The sequence below is a fragment of the Micromys minutus genome (genome assembly GCF_963924665.1).
Source record: "Micromys minutus genome assembly, chromosome: 2".
In the NCBI taxonomy this organism is placed as follows: domain Eukaryota; kingdom Metazoa; phylum Chordata; class Mammalia; order Rodentia; family Muridae; genus Micromys; species Micromys minutus.
In genome coordinates, this window is record NC_137971.1 from 84,384,950 (window position 1) to 84,407,345 (window position 22,396).

At 35.3% G+C, this 22,396-nt stretch overlaps 1 protein-coding gene across 4 annotated transcripts in view; it reads right to left on the reverse strand.

Moving 5' to 3' along the window:
- USP47 (ubiquitin specific peptidase 47) overlaps positions 1–22,396 on the reverse strand; it is an 83,231-nt gene that overhangs the window by 31,050 nt on the left and 29,785 nt on the right. For all 4 annotated transcript variants that reach the window (XM_080913201.1, XM_080913199.1, XM_080913202.1 and 1 more), the window contains 8 exons: positions 21,519–21,632; positions 19,800–19,938; positions 17,352–17,448; positions 12,209–12,354; positions 11,203–11,282; positions 8,800–8,949; positions 791–886; positions 551–703 (listed from right to left, as the gene is read on the reverse strand). In XM_080913201.1, coding sequence (XP_080769327.1) covers positions 551–703; positions 791–886; positions 8,800–8,949; positions 11,203–11,282; positions 12,209–12,354; positions 17,352–17,448; positions 19,800–19,938; positions 21,519–21,632 — 975 coding nt within the window. The remainder of the gene's footprint in view (positions 1–550; positions 704–790; positions 887–8,799; positions 8,950–11,202; positions 11,283–12,208; positions 12,355–17,351; positions 17,449–19,799; positions 19,939–21,518; positions 21,633–22,396) is intronic.

Genomic DNA, 22,396 nt, shown 5'->3' on the forward strand with positions numbered 1-22,396 from the left:
ACAATGTAGTCAGGAGAACATCCAAAAGAAGCAGGATTTTATATATATATAATATATATATATATATATAAATTAAATATATTTAATACATATATTAAATAAAGCTAGAAAGCCTTGGAGGTCAATGAGTAGAAAGAAATTGATGAACCTTTCCTTTATTCATTAAAGTCCCATTTAAAAACTATTTAAAGTTCCAAGTTAAAACAAAAAATAAAATCAAAGAGTAGTAGATAAAACCTCTTGTATGTTTGCTTTTGTAATTTAGTTAATTTAAGAGCTAAATTAAGATGGCTCAATGGTAAGAAAACTGGCTGCTGTCTCAGAGGACCAGGGTTTAACTCCTCGCCCCCACATAGTGGCTCACAACTGTATCTAATTCTAACTTCAAAGGAGTCAACACACTCTTTTGGCCTATGATGGCATCAGGCACACATGTAACACATAGACATACATTCAGGCCAAACATTCATATACATAAAGTAATTTTAAAAAATTAAAATAAAATATAAAGTATATAATGAAAAGCATAACAAGAAAATGTAGTATTTACCTCATCTTCAATATCAATAAATGTACTCATATCTAGCTCCTCTGGAAATGACATTCGATCATTCAGTTTAATTCTATGCATGGTTGTATAATCAAAATCAAACCTTTTCAACTGTAAGGTCAGCAGATAGGGGAAATGCAAAAACCGAAGGCCCTAAAAAAGAAGCCAGTGTGGTTAGGGGACAAATGGACAGAATACTGAATCTCATCTCAGACATAATAATATTTACAAGTCTCTTACCTTACGAGCATCACACTTCTTCTTACAACGTTCACAAAAATATTGATTTGGGCCATCTAAGATCTCTGGTTGAATAAATGCATGCAATGCTTCTTCCTAGTTAGAAAAAAGTAATTGTTTTACAAATTACTTAAAACACGGTTTAATGTTAAAACTGTAACTGAAATCACCAAAACTGCTATAAATGAAATGAACAGAACAAAATCAGCAGCAAAATATTATTATAATTATCATTAAAAGTTATAATAAAATTGTTACTTCACTCTTCATAAAAATTGCTTTGGTCAGTATTTTATACTCCAACCACTTCTACTTTTTTTTTTTTTTTTTTTTTAAGTTTTTCAAAGCAGGTTTTTATTAAGTAGCCCTGGTTGTTCTGTAACTCACTCTGTAGACCAGGCTGTGCTGGAACTCATAGAGATAGATCTGCCTGCTTCTACCTCCCAAGTGCTGGCTAGGATTAAAGGTGTGTGCCGCTGCCACCGACTTCCACCTGATTTCTTACTGCCTTTTACACTGTGGGGTTGGACTGAATGATATAGAAAGGAAAAGTCCTGATCTTTAGAAAGTAGGTAGGTCCTAAGCTATGAAAAGGAATAAGATGTTACCAACACCATGCTGTGTAAGCACACAGAACAGAAAAAGACTGCTTCTTGTAAGCTACAGTTTTACATGTTAATCTATTAACAAATTATGTTTCTAAATTAGCTCCAAACTGTGACTTTAGCATTCTAGGGCGAGGAGCTTTGCTTTACATAGGCTATTCTCTCCCTCACATACTATGAACGATTTAACTGATCATAGAGGTGGAGACTTTTTCAAAGTAGAACAAGTTTTACTTTTTCAAGTCAAAGTAGAACAAGGAAAATTCTTACATTCTTAGGTTACGTTACAATTTTATAGCACATAATCTTGGCTCAAGTGCAACCAGAAGAAACATAGTACGGCCATCTTCTCACTGTTGGCCTATCAGCATTCTCTACAGATCCAGTTTTCTTCACTGTTTTACATTTGCTTTGTTTAGATTAGGGAAACCAGTATTTCCAGGTTTTACAAATAATAAGAACTGAACAATGCACTGAGCTCTATCTTTTGCATCTCTGATGCTGTGAGAAATTCTTGTTAGTGATACTCAGCAGCAAAGCAAACTGTATAGATGGTTATATTCAGGCATTTATCTGTGAGACTCTTTGCTCTGAGTTAGGAAAAGAACTTCACCTAAGCCACCCACTCATCATTTTTTCATTTTCATTTCTAAGAATTATAAATTTGCACATACTTCCAAGAACTGATATTATCCAAAGGTACTCTATATACATTGCCTTATTTCCTAAGAATGATATTTTGAAAATTACAGATCAGATCATCATAATAGTGATGGGGATACTAACATGATCCTTCTTCTTCATTTAAACATTCTCAAATCACTGTTTGCCCCAGTCTGTGTATTAAGTTAGTTCTGTGTATTTATTATCTGTGTTGGGTCCTTTATCCCCACTAAGTAGTTTCTCTATAAAAACAGGAATTGACCAAATTCAGGAACTCTAGTAATGATCAACAGTGATGAAGTTCTAAAATGTAGCCATAAAGACATCACACGACCACGTTTATGCAAATGAAACCAGATAGTATGCCAACGTTTGTGACGGCTTTCTTCCATCCAGCTTCATTTCCTGCACGTTCATTCAATACTGCTCATTGGTATCTGCAGCTTATGTGTATCAGCGTTTGTTCAATCATTTACTCGTTAAGGCAAATCTCATCTTACTTACTTTTGAATATTAAAAATAAAAATGCAACCAATATTAATGTACAAGTTTTTATAGAAGTATGAATTTACTTCATTTGGACAAATGGCCCAGAATACAATTACTGGGACTTGTGCCAATTCCATATTCAGTTTTATAAAGATAATCTGTAATGTTTGCAATTACTCAAGCAGTGTAATCCAGTTTCTCTGCATTGTGAGCAGCTTTAAATTCCATAAGTATTTTGTGTGTGTGAATGTATGTGTGAATGTTTGTGTATGTGTATAGGCATCTATCTATATGCTGAAGCAGAAGTCACTGTACAAGTCTTCCTCAATCATTCTTCACCGTATTTTTAGAGAAAGAGGGCCTCTTACTGACCATGGGCCCACCCAATTTGAACTGGCCAGCTAGCCAACCTTAGGTTTCTTGCTAGTAAACATACGGTTTACTCCATCTCCCCAGCACTTTAGTCCCAGCATGTGTTGTCTCTATGTTCAACTTCTGTGTGAGCTCTGGGATCAAAAACCAGGTTCTCACGCTTGCATGGCTAACACTTCATTAACTCAGCTACTGTGATGGATGATTTGTACTGTTAACTGTACCAGTGGCAGGAAGATCTTCACTGTAAAACCTACATTTCCTTAATAGCTAGTTGACTGAGAATTTCTGATCCTGGCATATGAATGCTCACTCTGATAAAATACTGGCAATGTCTTTTGTCAATTTTCTAAATGGATTGTGAAATTAAAAAATATTTGCAGATGACATGATAGCGTACTTAAGCGACCCCACAAATTCCACCAGAGAACTCCTACAGCTGATAAACAAGTTCAGCAAAGTGGCCGAATATAAAATTAACTCAAACAAATCAGTAGCCTTCCTATATTCAAAGGATAAACATGTGGAAAAAGAAATTAGGGAAAAGATACCCTTCACAATAGTCACAAAAACTATGAAATACCTTGGTGTGACTCTAACTAAGCAAGTGAAGAACCTGTATGGCCATCTTACCAAAAGCAATCTACAGATTCAATGCAATCCCCATCAAAATTCTAACCCAGTTCTTCACTGAGTTGGAAAGAGCAATGTGCAATTTCATTTGGAATAACAAAAGACCTAGAATAGCGAAATCTATCCTCAACAACAAGAAAACATCTGCAGGAATCACTATCCCTGACCTCAAGCTATATTATAAGGCTATTGTGCTGAAAACTGCATGGTACTGGTACAGAAATAGGCATGTAGATCAATGGAATCGAATAGAAGATCGAGAAATAAGCCCTCACGTATATGGTCACCTGATTTTTGACAAAGGAGCTGTAAACATTCAATGGAAAAAGGACAGCCTATTCAACAAATGGTGTTGGTCCAACTGGCACTCAGCATGCAGAAGAATGAAAATAGACCCTTTCTTATCTCCTTGTACAAAGCTCAAGTGCAAGTGGATCAAAGATCTCCACATTAAACCAGGTACACTGAAACTATTAGATGAGAAAGTAGGAAAAACCTTAGAACTCATAGGCACAGGAGAAAATTTCCTAAACAGAACACCAATAGCTCGAGCTCTAAGGTTAAAGATTGACAAATGGGACTTAATGAGATTGCAAAGTTTCTGTAAGGCTAAAGACACTATCATGAAAACAAAACGGCAGCCAACAGAGTGGGAAAAGATATTTACCAACCCCACATCAGATACAGGCCCAATATCCAAGGTATACAAAGAACTCAAAAAGCGAGATACCAGAGAATCAAACAACCCTATTAAAAAATGGGGTACAGACTTAAACAAAACTTTCTCAATCAAGGAATATCGAATGGCTGAGAAACATCTAAGGAAGTGTTCAACATCTTTAGCCATCAGGGAAATGCAAATCAAAACAACCCTGAGATTCCACCTCACACCAGTCAGATTGGCCAAGATCCAAAACTCAGATGACAATAGATGCTGGCGAGGATGTGGAGAAAGAGGAACACTTCTCCACTGCTGGTGGGGTTGTAAACTGGTACAACCACTCTGGAAATCAGTCTGGCGGTTCCTCAGAAAAATGGACATAGTACTACCTGAAGACCCAGCTATTCCACTTCTGGGCATTTACCCCAGAGATGCTCCAACATACAACAAAGATACATGCACCACAATGTTCACTGCAGCTCTATTTATAATAGCCAGAAGCTGGAAAGAACCCAGATGTCCTTCAGTAGATGAATGGATACAAATATTGTGGTACATTTACACAATGGAGTACTACTCAGCTATCAGAAACAATGGCCTAACGAAATTCTCAAGAACATGGATGCATCTAGAGAATATCATCCTGAGTGAGATAACCCAGTCACAAAAGAACAGACATAATATGCAGTCACTGATAATGGGATACTAACCCCAGAAAGCTCTGAACACCCCAGAAACAACCCACAGACTGTGTGAAGATCAAGAAAAAAAGAAAAAAAAGAATATATTTTAATTAAAATAGAACTGTATCACATCTCCCTTTCCTTCCTACAGCCCCTCCCAGTTTCTCTCCTATCTCCTCAAATTAATAACCTCTTTTCCTATATTATTGCTACATATATACATATGTGTATGTATATGTACCCACAAATACTTAATTACAACCTTATAAAAATGTATTTGTATACTTTTATGCAAAAAAATTAAAAAATATTACCTTAAAAAATAAAACAAAACTGATGGCTTTAAATTACATATTTTAAATATTCCTTTGTCAGATTTTTGATGTGCAAATATTCCATTTCAGGAGTAAATACTTTTAATTTTGTGAGTTATATTTTTGACATTAAACCTTACAGTTCTGATGTCTGATTTATATGATTTTGTTTTTACTAAAGTCTTACATATTTTACATTTGAGTCCAAGTCCATTCTGAGTTACTGTCTGAGGAGGGTGTGATGAGTCAAGGTTCACTGGCACGAGACAGATGCTAATAGCAGCAGTCAGCACCATTACTTCAACCGTTCACCCTACCTTCCCTCAATTATTTCTCTGCCCATCAAAATTTGCTGAGCATATTTGTATGAATCTATATCTGGGTTTTCTGTTCAGTCATCCATTTGCTAATACCAAAACATCCTGATGACTACAGGAATATAAAAGGATTTTTATTGATAAGTAGCATTCAATCTAATTTAGGTAGATCTGTTCCTTCCACTTTTTTTTTTTTTTTTAAGTACTCTGGCTATTCCAGTGAATTTAAATATGTGCTATGGAAGTCTTGGTGGCCTTCAATAAGGACTGATTACACCACGTAACTGCAGAAGAACTGGTGTCCTTACTATGCTGAATTCCCAGTCAATGTTTCTCCAGTTCAACGCCATTCCCAGTTTTCTGGTTGTCAGTACAGAAATCCACTATGTGTTATTGTTTGATCCAATATGACGTTGTTGTTTCTTTAGCACTTGCACTTTTTTCAAGCAGTCCTGTATTTAAAATTTCATTTCTACCTATTCGTTGCTAGTATTGACTTTTGAATGTTTTTCTTATTACCCTGCTATCTGCTTGTTTTAAATCTGCTTTAGTATTTTCTATACAATCATACATATTAAAAACTGTCAGCTTTGACCTTGCTCCTTCTGCTTAACTGAGTTAGTTAGAACTCACACTGAACAAATTATTGAGAGCAAACATCATTGGTTAAGACAATCTGGACATCAAGGCTCTACAAAACAGACAGGGAAGAATTCTTTCTTTTTAAGAAAAGACTATGTTGAACTTGTACTAAAATGTTTCAAGTGCCCTATGAAACAATTCAGACTTGAAAGTTTCCTTTTCCAAATGTTTCAGTAGTGAAGTAGCTCACTAGGTGTACGTTATTGATATTTGTGTTACGTAACTAGGGAGTGACATCTTTTTCATTCACAATGTTCGGAATTTTGTCATCTCCTTTCCTGTCTTGTTTTAAGTATTTCAAAACCTACTATTTTTAAAGAACAAAATGGTTTACTGATCGCCTCTACACCCCTATTATTTTTTTCACTGTTTTCTGATCTTTTATATAATTGCTTTTACTGGGTGTCTGTCAATTTCGTTTTTCCAAGTTAGGTGAATACTTAAGATTATTGACCTGAAACTTATTTTTTAAATGAGCTATTCAGTGTTCTAAGTTTTCTTTTCAAAATTGTGTCACCTGTGTCTTAAAATTTGGTGCTATAATTTTATTTTTCATTCAATTACAATGGTTCTTAAAATTCCTATTAAGATTTTCTACTTGACCAATAATCATGTTTATTGTTTATTTATGAATGTCCTTTCTAATGAAATGCTGGTGCTGGTGAAGTCTTTTGCTAATTTTCTTTTTTTTCTTTTTGAGGTAGGGTTTTACTGTATAGCCCTGGCTGTCTTGAAATTTATTCTGTAGACAGGCTGTCCTTGAACTCATAGAGGTTCAAGTGCTGGAGTTAAAGGTATGTGCCACCGCTGCCTGGCCTTTTGCTAATTTTCTAAGTAGACTGTGAATTTATAAAAACAAAACTCAACACTTAAATTTTTTTTTTTATGTTTAGATATTCCTTTGTCTGGTACATGATATGTGTAAATGTTCTTTTTGTCTTTAGTCTCTTCATTTCTTTCACATGGGATTCCAATTATTTGGTTATTTTCCTAATTTTTCTGGTAGTGGTATTTATACCAACTTCACTGTGGTCAGAAATCATATAATGCAACTAGAAAATTTAAGAGTACTTTTACAGCACAAGCTTTGGCCAATCTGGACTATATTTTATGGGCATTTAAATGTGTACTTTGCAGCTGAATGGAACATTTGATGTCAGTTGGATTTCCATCAAATGATAGTGCTGTTGATTCCTCTATAACTTCTTTGCCATTCTGTATAGTTGCTTTAGCTATCAGTTGGTAAAGGAACACAGTACTGAAATTTCCAACTATGACTAGAAAAAAATTAGTCTGTGTTTTCTAAAGAAGCTATTTCTTCACTCACTTTGCAGCTGACAGTTGGTGCATATAGATTTAGCATTGTTGTCTTGATGGTACAGAAATATTCTAAAACAGTTTTTATCTGCCTAATACACAGCCACGACTAATTTCTTCTGATGAGTATTTTCACAACACACCACTTTCCACTATCTCACATGTTCATGCACGAAATTCCTTCTGGACAACATATTATTAGAATGTATTTTTAAAATCCACTGTTTCTAAGTTGATATATTTATACACATGCGACTAAGGTGGTCATATTATTTTCAGATTTTGGTATGTTTTTCAGTTAACATTCCTGTTTACTTTCTTGTGCCTTCCAAGGGTTAAACATTAAATTTTTTTTTCTACTGCTGTACCCAGAGTATGCTCGAGTCCTTTTCCTTTATTGACCATTGCTCTAGTTATCAGGTATTATCAACACCCTCCTTGTATCACTTCTAAGTATTCAACCTCCCTTGTTTTTATATCCTACTCCACTTATAGATCAACTGGCTTAAATACTTCTTCTATCTGTACTAAAAAAATTATTTAGACAGCATTATAATTTTGGTTCAAACATAATTTAGAAGAATTGGTAATGAAGAAAAACCTACATTTGTCCTAGACCTTAAGTTATTACAGATCTTCCAATCTTTGATCTTCAGAATCTCCATGTACTTTGAAATATTAGCAAGTGTGCTACAGAGAAAGAAATAGAAATAAAATACCTATAAAAAATTTCTCTGCTACAGAAACTTCTGGAACATTTACACTATGTCTTCTATCAAAAAAAAATTTACAGGTGCACAATTCTCTGTGTTCCAAGAGGATCTAGTGAGTCTTGTGACAATGAGTGCCTACAAGCTACCAGCAGAAAAGCGCTTGAACACTGGCTACTACAAATACAATGAAGATGAGACACAGATCTTAGCACTGATTGTTAAGTCTGCAATCATGCTAAAAATCATGCTAAAAGAGGTGATTAAAAATGCTAAAATGAAAAAGATGATTATAGATGTTAAATTTGGATAACTGCTAATTTTATTCATGTTTTAATCTTAAATATTATTGTTTATTTAAAAATGAAACTAATTACCACATCACACATTTTAGATTAAAGGAAAAATACTAAAGTTTTAAATAGAACTTCATATACCTGTCTAAAAACACCAGGTTAACCTGATTAATATATCCTCAATTCTATGGCTTAGCAAACGGAACACACAATCATCAATGTTATATGTACATGTGTACACATAATATATAAGTGTAGACTGCTGTGTGTGTTACAGTAAATATCCAGTCAGCTGGAAGATACATACCACACTAGCAAACGCTTGGCTGGACCCATAAGGTCGGATGACCAGTGGAATATCAAGATATGTGTCAATTCTCCAGCCTTCATAACCGCATTCCAGACACCTCACATAGTCTTTCAGCTTGCCTTGGTACAGCTCATTTATAAGATCAGCCTAAAATCAACAAAAATGTTCCTTGTTACAAGCAATTTTAAGTTGTATCAATACACAATCCTTGGCATTAGAAGAGATACAAAATGATATCGATATTTTTCTACTAAAATTTTAGAAAGCCAATATAATAAGCATCTAAAATTTTAGGGAACAAGATTGACAATTGAAAAAAATTACCTGAAAAAGAAATTAGTAAAATTAGATTATCACTAATTTAAGACAAAATGTAATAATTATTTCAATACTCTCAAATCAATAACACTCTCAAGTAGTAAGATAGATTGTGATGACATCAAGTATCAATCACTCTATTCTTTTTCCTTAGACTGGATTCTAACCCACACTAATCAGTCAAGTTGTTACAGAGCTAAGGAGCCGTCTGTGTTCTGAATGCCTTACACAAACACTACTAGTCTTATAGTATATTCTGAGTTATAAAATTCCACTGCTAACTTGGGCAAACAAAAATTTAAATTTTAATAATAAGCATAAAACAATTCAAAGAATGTTAAGACACAAAGATTCAAACAATACCTTAAAATTAATGACCCCCAAGATATCCTCATCTAAAAGAATGCATCTCTCACCTACTTCTCACAGCCATGGGGGCTCTTCTGACTCAAAGTAGGCAGGCAATTCCCTAAGTAATGACCCTTCATACTTCAAGATTCTTGTTATCAAGTTTTAGGAAGTCAGTGGGGATGCCTCAGCTGATCTTAATGAAGTGCTGACTCACAGAGAGGAATGTGAACAAGGAGGAAGGGTAACTTCAGAACTATGAAGAAGAAACAGCCCCTAATACCATTTATATAAAATTACTCAGTCCCATAGGATTACACAGAGAAACCAACAGGTTGTTTAAATGGTTATCATTTCTCAAGTGAAAAGCAGATCACAGAGAAAACATACTAACAGTTTCCTTCCTCATAAATTTACATCTTTTGAAATATGCAGGATGGATCTACACACATTCAGACTGGATGCACCAAAGCTGCCTACTCTAACACAACTGACTTGATGGACCCTTCTTCCTTTTCCTGCTTCAATCAGGTCTTCTGCATCTAGGATTTTGGTTCAAACCAGTGTCCTAAAAAATCTGGTATTTCCCCGCATTTTTTTTTTTTTGCAAATGAACAGTTATAAAACAATATTCATTCCTATTTATAAATTCTCTTATATATTTTCTATTTATCTTTTAAAAGTTCAGGTATAGGCCTAATTTCATAATGTAGGAAGGGGTCCTATTTAAACCTATTGTTTAAAGATTCTTTTCCAAGCCATCGCAATATTCCAATCACAGGTCCGGTCCTTGTGCCTGACACCTTAGGACCTCTTCCTCTTTCATCCCTGGGCTGCTCTATTATCCTCAGTCTATACGTTCATCCACATGGAATCCCATAGAGCAAAGCCACTTAGTGAGTTCAGTCAGATAAATAAGGACCTTAAATATCAAAGCATATGACTATACTTGATTAGTCAAAATGACTATAAAACTTGAATACACTTTATAATATGGTACAGATATCATTTATTTAAAAAAAAAAAAAAAAAAGAGGAAAAACTACTCAAAATCCACCCTCCCAACAATATACCTTCTTAGTGGAAAAAAAATCTTCTTGCTTATATAGACTAAATTTCATTATTTTGGTGATGAATATGCTAGTTTTATATCAACTCAACACAAGCTAGAGTCAGAGAGAAAGGAATCTCAATTGAGAAAGATCTGTAGGCAAGCTTGTAGGGTATTTTCTTAATTAGAGATCAATGGGGGAGGGCCCAGTCCATTGTAGGTGGTGCCACCCCTGGGCTGGTGGTCCTGTGTTCTATAAGAGAGCAGGCCAAGTAAGCTACAGGGAGCAAGCCAGTGAGCAGCACTTCTCCATGGCCTCTGCATCAGCTCCTGCCTCCAGGTTCCTGCTCTGTTTGAGTTCCTGTCCTGACTTCCTTCAATGAATAGACGATGATGTGGAAGTAGAAGTCAAATAAACCCTTTTGCCCCTAAGGTGCTTTTTTGGTCATGGTGTTTCATCTCAGCAACAGAAACCATAACTAGGACAATGAGGAAACCAAGGTCTGAAGTGGTTTGATGAAGATGCTTCAGACTCAGTCAACAGCAGATGAGAGTCAAGTAATTTAATTTCCAACTATAGCAGACTGATGCCCAAGTCTTAAACATTCCAACAAAAGTCATTTAAGATGCTAACTGCCTTCTGCTTTCTTAACATAGTCCCTTTATCTTAAGAGAGAATTTACCTGTTCTGTTTGCTTCCATTTTTGTTCCAAAGCATCAAACATAACACGGCACAGTTCTTGTACATCATGCTGTTGCCAAGCTATTTAATATAAAATTTAATTAAAAATAGTATCAGTATACATTGTGTTACTGTTTCAACAAAAATATAAACATGGACAAGTCTACTTTAAGAAGTTTTAAGAACACAGGGAGACATATTGCAGCCATGAAAAGACAGTCACAGGAAAATAATCAAACCAAAAGTTGTATAAGTAAGATTAGGACATTTCTCTCTGTATCAGACATAAAACCACAACCAATCAAAATGTAGAGCTGTGGAGTCCAGTCCTAATGACTACTATATCTATGACATGTTCGTAATAACAATTAATGAGAAAAGAGGCCATCATTTTTTGTTTTGTTTTTTAAAGCAGGGTCTGTGTAGCCCTGGCTGTCCTGCAACTTACTGTGTAGACCAGGCTGGTCTCAAAAATCACAGGAATCCACCTGCCTCTGCCTTCCTAGTGCTAGATTTAAAGGTGTGTTCCACCACCACACAGCCAAGAGAAGAAGCCACAAATTTTAAAGAGAGCAAAGAGAGGTATAAGAGGGTTTGGAGGAAGGAAAGAAGACATAGAAATGATATAATTACGCTATAATCTCAAAAAACAAAAAATAAAAGAATTTTTTAAAGTTACAAAGTTAAAAATAAATTTTTCCTTTTCAGTGAAGTTTTTTTTTCCCCCCAGCATCTTTATCATGTCAAAAAAAGATGTCTGGGGGGAAAAAAACTATAAAAATTTTATATGCATTAAAAATAGAATATACCAAATTTAACTATATGAGAATCTTAATTAAATATTTATCTCTCAGATATTAAGTAATTAAAAATAAATTAACACCCAAACAAAAAGCAAGGAGATGTTTCAAGTAAAGATAATAAAGTTATTGATACGTTGCATAGGTGTGACACTAGTCCAGAAGTCTCTGAACACTACAGGTCATTATCATTAAAAGGATTATTACCCTCACTGCTATCCCATCCAAAACTCCTCGTAACATCTGTGGTCTCAATTGCTCTCTTTTTGCTGGTTTGTAACAAAACAAAAAGCCTTTGAAGCTGGTACGGGATGCTTGTCACAGGATCTTCTTCAGACTCTTCAAATTCCCACCTAGGAGGATGAGATCATGTTAATTATATCAAATTATGTCATTTTAAAAAATACCATTAATATCAAAATCATCACATAAGATTTTAATCCTAGGCAATCCACAGAATTTGGATATTAACTAAAACTAAGAATATCTAATCAGTCTTTTTATAATTTACAAATTTAAAACTAGACAAGAGGCACAGGCAGCTCCAGTCTTGAGAGTAAAAGACAACGCTCACTTAAATGTAAGAGTCAGATCTGAATCTAATGTTATTATTACTTTGTCCTAATAATACACACACACACACACACACACACACACACACACACACACAAAATGTAAAATATTTACTTACCAAAGATTAAAACCCAAACTGGAAAAACCATATAACAAACAAATAACACCAGCTTTCAATATATACATGCATTTTCGGAGAATTACAAAGGAGAACAGAAATTAAAAGCAGATTAAATCAAAGTCTTGTTTGGATATGATTTATACAAATGGTTCAAAGAGTTATGTGGCCAGCACAGGAACTCAAACACTGAGCTGTTATATCACAGATGAAATGAAGCTGTTCCTGCCAAGTCATCGGGATGAAGTTTACATACAGAGTAGCGGTTCTCAGCCCTTCTAAATGGTGCATCCCTTTAAGACAGTTCCTCATGTTATGGTGACCCCCAACCATAAAATTATTTTCATTGCTACTTCATAACATTGATTCACGACTATGAATCATAATGTAACTACCTGATATGTTGGATATCTGATGTGTGACCCCTGCGAAAGGGTTGTTCAACCTCCTGACCCCTAAGGGGTTGTGACCTACAAGTTAAGAACCACTGATACAGAAAGATGAGATTACCAATGGGTGCCATTCAAAGCTGGGTACTGAGTGCACATGGACTTGTGGTACTATTTCCTCATTTTTAAATGCTTCAGATATTCAACTATACAACATTTTTAAAAAGCTAATGGGGGTGGAGAGATGGTCAGTGGTTATGAGCATTGGCTGTTATTCTAGCGAACCAGGATTCAATTCCCAGCATCCACATGGCAGCTCACAACCATCTGTAACGCTTGTTCCAGTGAATCTGACTTCCTCATACAGACATACATCCAGGCCAAACACCAATGCACATAAAATTTTAAAAGCTATTAAGTAAAATAATTCCAGTAGAATTTTTATTTTCACAAATTTGTAAGTGATCATCTACATCTAGCTACAGGGACTCCCAGATAAAAAACTTAGGATCATATAGCAGAGAAAAGACTGGATAACCCCAGTTGGTTACTATGCTCTGGAGTTCTTAAGGTGATAATGTATTTAATAAACAAAATGCAAACCCACAAACATCACGGATACTATTAATGGTGTCCTGTCTGGAACTGGCGATACTAAGATAACTTTACTACTCTCTATTTCCTTCTTAGTTTCAAAAGAGGTTTGACTCTCCAAACTAAACCAAAGACAGATCCTACAAAGAAAGAGAAATCAGACTAATTTCCCTCATGAACATCGATGCAAAAATACTCAATAAAATTCTTGCAAACCAAATCCAAGAACACATCAAAACAATTGTTCACCATGATCAAGTTGGCTTCATCCCAGGGATGCAGAGATGGTTCAATATACAGAAATCCATCAACAAAATCCACTTTATAAACAAACTCAAACAAACAAGCAAACCTCATGATCATTTCATTAGAAGCTGAGAAAGCATTTGACAAAATTCAACACCCCTTCATAATAAAAGCCTAGGAGAGATCAGGAATTCAAGGCTCATACCTAAACATAGTAAAAGCAATATACAGCAAACCAACATCAAACTAAATGGTGAGAAACTTGAAGCAATCCCACTAAAATCAGGGACTAGACAAGGCTGCCCACTCTCCCCCTAAATATTCAATATAGTAATCTGAGTGCTAGCCAGAGCAATTAGACAACAAAAGGATGTCAAAGGAAAACAAATTGGAAAGGAAGAAGTCAAAATATCACTATTTACAGATGACATGATAGTATACTTCAGTTACCCCAAAAATTCCACCAGAGAACTTTTACAGCTGATAAACACCTTCAGCAAGTGGCTGAATATAAAAATAACTCAAACAAATAAATCAGCGGCCTTTCTCTACTTAAAGGCTAAACAGATTGAGAAAAAAATTAAGAGAATTGACACCCTTCACAATAATCACAAATAATATAAAATACCTTGGTGTGGCCCTAACCAAGCAAGTGAAAACTCTGTATGACAAGAACTTCAAATCTCTGAAAAAAGAAATTGAAGATCTCAAAAGATGGAAAGATCTCCCATTCCCATGGATTAGCAGAATTAATACTGTAAAAATGGCCACCTTGTCAAAAGCAATCTACAGATTCAATGTAATCACTATCAAAATTCCAACTCAATTCTTCATAGAGTTAGAAAGAGCAATTTGCAAATTCATTTGGAATAACAAAAAACCCAGTATAGTGAAAACTATCTTCAACAATAAAAGAACTTCTGAGGGAATCGGCATCCCTGACCTCAAGCTATATTACAGATCAATCGTGATAAAAACTGCCTGGTACTGGTACAGAGACAGGCAGGTAGATCAATGGAATAGAATTAAAGACCCAGAAATGAACGCACATATATTTGGCCACTTGATCTTTGACAAAGGAGCTAAAAGCAAAAATAAATAAATAAATACATAAATTAAAAAAAAAAGACAGAATCTTCAACAAATGGTGCTGGTTCAACTGGCAGTCCACAAGTAGAAGAATGCAAATCGATACATTCTTATGTCCTGGTACAAAGCTCAAGTCCAAGTGGATCAAAGACCTTCACATAAAACAAGGTGCACTGACACTAATAGAGGAGAAAGTGGGGAAGAGCTTAGAACACATAGGTACAGGGGAAATTTTCCTGAACAGAACACCAATGACTTATGCTCTAAGATCAAGAATGGACAAATGGGACCTCATTAAATTGCAAAGCTTCTATAATGCAAAGGACACTGTCAATAGGACAAAATGATAATCAATAGATTAGGAAGAAATCTTTGCCAATCCTAAATCTGATGGAGGGTTAATATCCAATATATACAAAGAAGTTAGACTCCCTATTTAAAAATGGGGAAGAGAGCTAAACAAACAATTCTCAACTGAGGAATATAGACTGGCTGAGAAACACTTGAAGGTTCAACCTCCTTAGTCATCAGGGAAATGCAAATCAAAAGAATCCTGAAATACCACCTCACACCAGTCAGAATGGCTAAGATCAAAAACTCAGGTGACAGCAGGTGCTGGTAAGGATGTAGAGAAAGAGAAACACTCCTCCATTGTTAGTGGGACTGCAAGGTGGTACAACCACTCTGGAAATCAGTCTGGAGGCTCCTCAGAAAACTGGACACAGCACTACCTAAGGACCCAGCTATATAAACTCCTGGGCATATACCCAAAAAGATGCTCCAACATCTAACAAGGACACATGCTCCACTATGTTTATGGCAGCCTTATTTATAAACGACAGAAGCTGGAAAGAACCCAGATGTCCTTCAACAGAGGAATGGATACAGAAAATGTGGTACATTGACACAATGGAGTAGTACTCAGCTATTAGAAACAATGACTTCAGGCAAACAGATGGAACTAGAAAATATCAACCTGGGTGAGGTAACCCAGTCACAAAAGAACACACATGGCATGCACTCAATGATAAGTGAATATTAGCCCAAAAGTTCAGAATTCCCAAAAATCAATTCACAGACCATATGAAGCTCAAACAGAAGGAAGACTGGAATGTGGATGTTTCAGTCCTTAGAAGGGAGAACACAATAGTTACAGGAGGAAATACAGGGACAAATAGAGGAGCAGGAACTGAAGAAGAGGTCATCCAGAGTCTGCCTCACCTGGGGATCCATCCCACAAGCAGCCACCAAACCCAGTTACTATGCTGATGCCAAGAACTGGGGGGAGGGAAGGGGAAAGGGGATAACACTTGAAATGTAAATACAGAGAATATTAAATAAAAATGATTAAAAAATAGAAAAGAAAACAAAGATCTTACTTTTCCTTCCTCTCTATTCTTCCAAGAACCTAGAATATAATTATTGCTAGGCAACAAATAATAATGAATTATAAATGTCTGCTTCTACAAACATATTCAGAGAAGTGAATATATGAGTGAGAACACTGGTAATACAACCAATACTATTACAGCTTTAAAAAGAATTCAAATACATACTTATATCATTTCAAAGGTGCCGCTCAAAAGGAACAGAAAAGGGGGAAAAATCAGTTTACTTAAGACTTAAAGTCTACTGCTGGGCATAGTGGCACACCCTTTAGTCCTAGCATTTGGTCAGGTTGATTTCTGTGAATTCAAGACCAGCCCTGTCTACAAAGCGAGTACCAGGACAACCAGGGCTACATAGAGAAACTTTGTTTGGAAAACAAAACAAACAAAAACTGCCCCAAGTTACTGATACTTTAAGTATACAAAGCTAAAGTACATAAACTTTATTGTAAGAAAATGTTCATAAAAATGGCTGAGTTTTACTAGACATGGACTTCTTCCATAAAGCATTTAAAGTATCTGATCTAGTCTTAGAAATATACATACACATTTAAACAAGCAAGCTATGTTGTATTTTAATTTAAAAGTTTATGAGTTCAAAACATAACACTGAATTCTTAAATTTAGAGGGGGAAGAAAATCAATGCATGCATTCTAGATTCTATCAAAATCAGATGTCCCTCTCCCTATAAAAGCAGTAAAACTATGAATGGGGACATTCAATAATTTGATCTTTTCCTATTTACTCATTTCTGATTCTCTCACCCCATTGCTTTTATATGTCAGTCTTTAGAAGATTCTTGTTCATGTATACTATACAAGAAGTCAGCTTATAAAGTAAGAAATACCCCCAATATTACAAGTAAGTCTATAAAGGTAAATTTAATTTATTATTTAAAAACTATACTTTTTTTTATTCTTACTTTTATGTATAACAGTTTCCAAATACTCACTTATATAATGCATTCCTAAATTCAGGAGTCATAAAAAGTGTTTGCAAAAGGCTATTCAAATAGCATGTCATCGCCTGGTTTACCAATCCCACATAACCTTTAAAGAGAAAATATAAATATGGACAGATCAGCACTTGAGCCAAAACACTACAAAAAAAAAAAAAAAAAATACACAACAGAGGGCAAGACTGCTTAGTTAGAAATTATTTCTGGTTTTTCTGTAGTATGTATTAGGTAAATGTTTCTCAGAGGGACTTAGTTTCTCAACAAAAGTCAGGATACTTTGTTACCAAGATACAAATATATACTATGTGGTATTTAACAAGATGTTAAGAATAACACATGTACTACCCTAGGTTTTATTAGAGTATAAATAATCTTATTCCATAAGTTTAAACACCAATAATTAAGATGAAAATGTATAAGTATTTTCACTTTAAACATCATATATAACACAGGAAGATCAAAGTAGCCCAATTGACTCCTCATCAGCCCTGTGAGTCCAATTATATTTGATTTGCAATACTAACACAGAAAGCAGTCTCCAGTCCCCATGCTTATGCATTTTAAAGAAAGCATGATCCATTTTCTTAAAATCATACTGCATGAGAAAAAATAAGCAAAATAACTAAAAGTGGTTACTACATGGAGTACTGTCAGTGCTTTTTAATTTTATAATGTGACAAATAGCATATTTTATTTCCACAAAGAAATAACAACACTTTTAAAAACCATTATCTTAATTTCAATGAATTCACAGGGAATTGGACCTAATACCCAGCATTATATAAATGTTTCATAAAAGGAGTTAGCTGTTAGAACAAATATCAATTTTTAGAATCTTGATTTGTTGGAGCTGGAACTTTTGAAAAGTATCTCAATAATCTCTGAACAATCTTTACAGTACTTATTTAAAATAAGATGAAAAACTTTCTGTCCTGACTTAGAGCAGTTCCACTAGCATTTTGGAAAGTAAACTTTGAAATCTACATTTTAAGCAACCATTTCTACATGACTTTTGAAGAAATAAATCCTTGTGACTTTACAAGCAATTTTACTATGTGCTATACTTTGAAATAATTCTGCATTCTTTTATCCTGGGTCTTATGAAGCCAAAATCCACTGACAGAAGTTATAAACCAAAGACCATAGTTCCTTTTGCTATTTCTAGAGCAAATAAACTCCACAGTGATTAGCTATAAGAAAACCATTCTAAGTTCTAATTACAAATAATAAATATAATACTATAGGTCATATTAAAACAAAGTCTGGAATGCACATCTATGGCTTTACTGTTGTTTAATGCAATATTTAAAATCTTTTTACAGTTTTAAAAAAGATTCAAAAACTATGCTTAGCATTAACTAGCTGTACAAAAGACTTCTCTGTACTTGTTTCTATTTCTTCCAACATGGACAAAACACTACCTTATGAAAAAGGTTTGTTGTAAGATAAAGACATGACATGTATCTAGATTATATTCATAAGGTAATTAACCAATCTTATATAAATAAAACCTTCATATAAAGCTAGCCTAGTAAGATGAAATAAAAATTTAATAATCTAGGGCTGGAGAGAGGGCTCAGCAGTTAAGTTCAATGGCTGTTCTTCCAGAGAACCGATGTAATTACCCACAACTGCCTGTAATTTCAGTACCAGGGGATCAGACACCTTCTTCTGTCCTCAGTGGGTAATGTATACACATGGTGTACAGATACACATCATCAAACACGTATACACAATAAATAATAAAAAATTCAAAATACTCTAGGCTTAATCATTTTCAGAAAACACTAACAGTTTTTAAAAATATTTAGTTCTTTTTATTTTATTTTGTTTATGTATTTTGACTGCATGTGTATATATGGATACATACCACATGTGTGCCTGTGGAGGTCAAATGAGGGCATCGGATCTCCTGGATAGAGCCACAGATGATTGTGAGCCACCACATGGGTGGTGAGAACGTAATTTATTTCAAACATAACAATTAAACAATTAAACTATAGTTTAACAATTAAACTATAAATAAAGCATGCCCAATAAAGTGTTTTCTGTCTGCTTCATGGAAGCATATTCCCTCACAGCCCATCTTAATTTAAAGAAGAGAAAAGAAGATTTTATTTCCAGAGAAGCTGACTTCAAAAATGTCAGAATGCACTCTTGAGGGAAAGTTATCAAAATAACTTTTCTTCAGACCACAATATCCTTTTTTTTTTTTTTTTTTTTTTTGGTTGTTTGCAGATAAATAAAGGTAGTAACAATGCAGTTAAGATAGCAAGTGAATAAGTGGATGAGGGAAGAAACAGTACTGTGCTGACTCTGGCTGTTGCTGACCAGTTGTCTTGCTGTGGATCTCAGTTCCTACTGATGAAATGAAGAAATGTAATTAAGCCTGAACTTGCAGAGACTATGACTGTATGGAACACAACAATACATAGATCTTACCAGTTTCTGACTTGTTCAGTATTGATGAGTAGGAGTAGCTCTGGCTGACATAATCACTGGTAGAGGCCACAGAACCTTCTCTTGGAAGTGGCCCTATGAACCTGTCATGCACACCGTCGTCCACGTTGCTGGAATCCTCCTAAAAAGCAGCATAACCAGGATTTACTGACTAGCGACACTGAGAAAAAGTTGACGCACGCTAAGACTACTTCTAACAGACACCCAGGGAAAATGTGTCCTGCAGGCAGCTCTGAAAGTTGTCTCACTCAGGGGACTCCTGGCTCCTTTCAAAGAACTTGATTTTGTAGATTCTTTTAAAGCACTCCTTCAAGTGTTTTAGGAGATGTACCACTATGAAGTCCTGAGTGAGCATTTCATAGTCACTTTTATATCACTTTTATAGCTTAGGCCTGGAGGCTGAGGGATGTTCAAGAGCTACTGAACGAAATGGAGAGCTGCTCAGTGTTTAATGAGAAACTTCCTGTTAATGTGTAATACGCTGGAAAGGGTTAAAGGGCACAAACCAGCATAAGCAGTGGAGATGGAGCAAGAACAGTGACTAAGCAACTGAAGCCACAACTCCAACACTGGGAATCTGGAGCTCTGCTATAAGAGCTAATTCTGATTTCAGAGGCACCAAAAACTAACCAAAACCTTGTGATACCACAAAACAAAAGATGAGCTTCTGGGTGCCCAAGAGTGCTGTTTCAGGACGAACACATCGCTTATCACCTTCTCCTGCTCAAAGGGACAGCACTATTCACAACACATTTCTAACTGAAGGCCATTACAAAGAACAACTTATCCTAAGCAAATTGTAGTTAAGAGAAAGGCTCTGAAAAAAATCCATTATTCTCTGACCTTAGTTTTTCAGTCTGTAACACCTACTCAAATCAGACCAGGTTTTTAAATTTTTTTCACATCTACATCCTCTGGAATTTATAGCCATCAAACAAGATTTACTTACCATAGTGGTTTTGTTGTTTTGCTTTGAGATTTTATCTTTTAATTTTATGTGTATGAGTGTTTGCCTGCATATATGTCTGTGTACTATATGCTTGCTGTACCTGAAAAGGCCAAAAGAGGGTACTGAATCTTCTGGGAATGGATCACAGTTTGGCGCTCCCATGTGGGTGCTAGGTGGGAATTGAACCTAGATCCTCTACAAGAGCAGCCAGTGCTCTTAATCTCTAAGCCATCTCTTCAGCTGCCACCATAGTTTAAAAAGAAATAGCATCTTGAATGTATAGTGCTTGTAACTTCTATTTGCATACCTCTTCAAAAGTCAAAACTCTGGAAAAATGCCCTTCCAATCAGTGGGCTCGACAGAAATGCCTGTTCAAATAAGTCTGAACTGTGGTGAGTAAATTAATGGAAGTACCTGACTGACATATTAGTCAACCAAAAAGATGGGGGTGGGGTGTGTCTGGAGAGTTATGAATGGAAATGGTCTCCCAAAAGAGCTATAGTTTTATACTGAGCCAGAGGAGAGCCTTGGAACTACAAGTCTGTATGGTATTCTAACCTGAGCCTCCTCATCCTTTGTATAGCAGTAGTCCCAGGGAGGCAACAAACTAAATGTAGTAACGGTGCCGTGGAGACCTGAGGCACCTATGCCATCACATACAACTATCAATCATCACAAAATTGTATGTCTCTCTTTCCTTTGGAAAACTACATTCCTAGTGCACAACAATTCTGTCTTTCTAAATAGCTTACCAACAACATCTGAGGCTGTTCACCATCTTTATCTGTCAAATGCAGAAAGTTCTTCTTTCCTGGCTCAAAATTTGCATCAAGAAGAGACTTGTCACTGGTGTGATCCAGTGGTGCCTATGGGTACAAAATAATGTTGAGAGTATTTTTAAAAAAGTGGTAATAAAACACCCAACACATACATATTTACATGCAAATATTTCAGTAATGATTTGGCTAAATTTCTTTTCAGCCAAGTTTTAAATGAACCCCTCTATCATTAGCTGAACTGCTAAGCTCAATTGACAGTAGGTATGCTGTGAGAATCCCAGAGGCTCACATTCCCCAGCATCTAAAACCCTAAACAAAGAAAGGGCTAAGGGATTGATGTTAAGCATAATGCACACCAAAAATCAATACAGCTTGTATATATACATAGATTTCTTTTTCTAAAATGTGTGCAGTGCAATAGGTTTTCATAAAAACTAAAAAAGTTTATATAACTAAAGACTATAAAATGTTTTGACACATGAATCTGAGAATTCCCAGATAAGCAACATACTGAATATCCAAACCAAAGCAGGCATAGTAGCTCATTCCTACAAGCCCTAATTATGTGTCTATTGACTAATCCTCCAATCTTTAAGAATGTCAAAAGGTTTTGTTTTTCATTTTTTAAAATCTGGCAAACAGGAAAACAGAGTACCCAAAATTCCAAGAAATTAAAAAATAAGATAGAAAATAATTATGATTTATGAAAAAACAAATCTAGAAAAACCCTAGAGCTCAAAGTACCTACAGTTCAAAGTGCCTACAGGAGACTTCTGGAGATTAAGGTGGTAGAAAACACTAGGCAAAGGTCAGAGCTGAGGCCAGGGAACTTAGGCAAACAAATGAGAAAA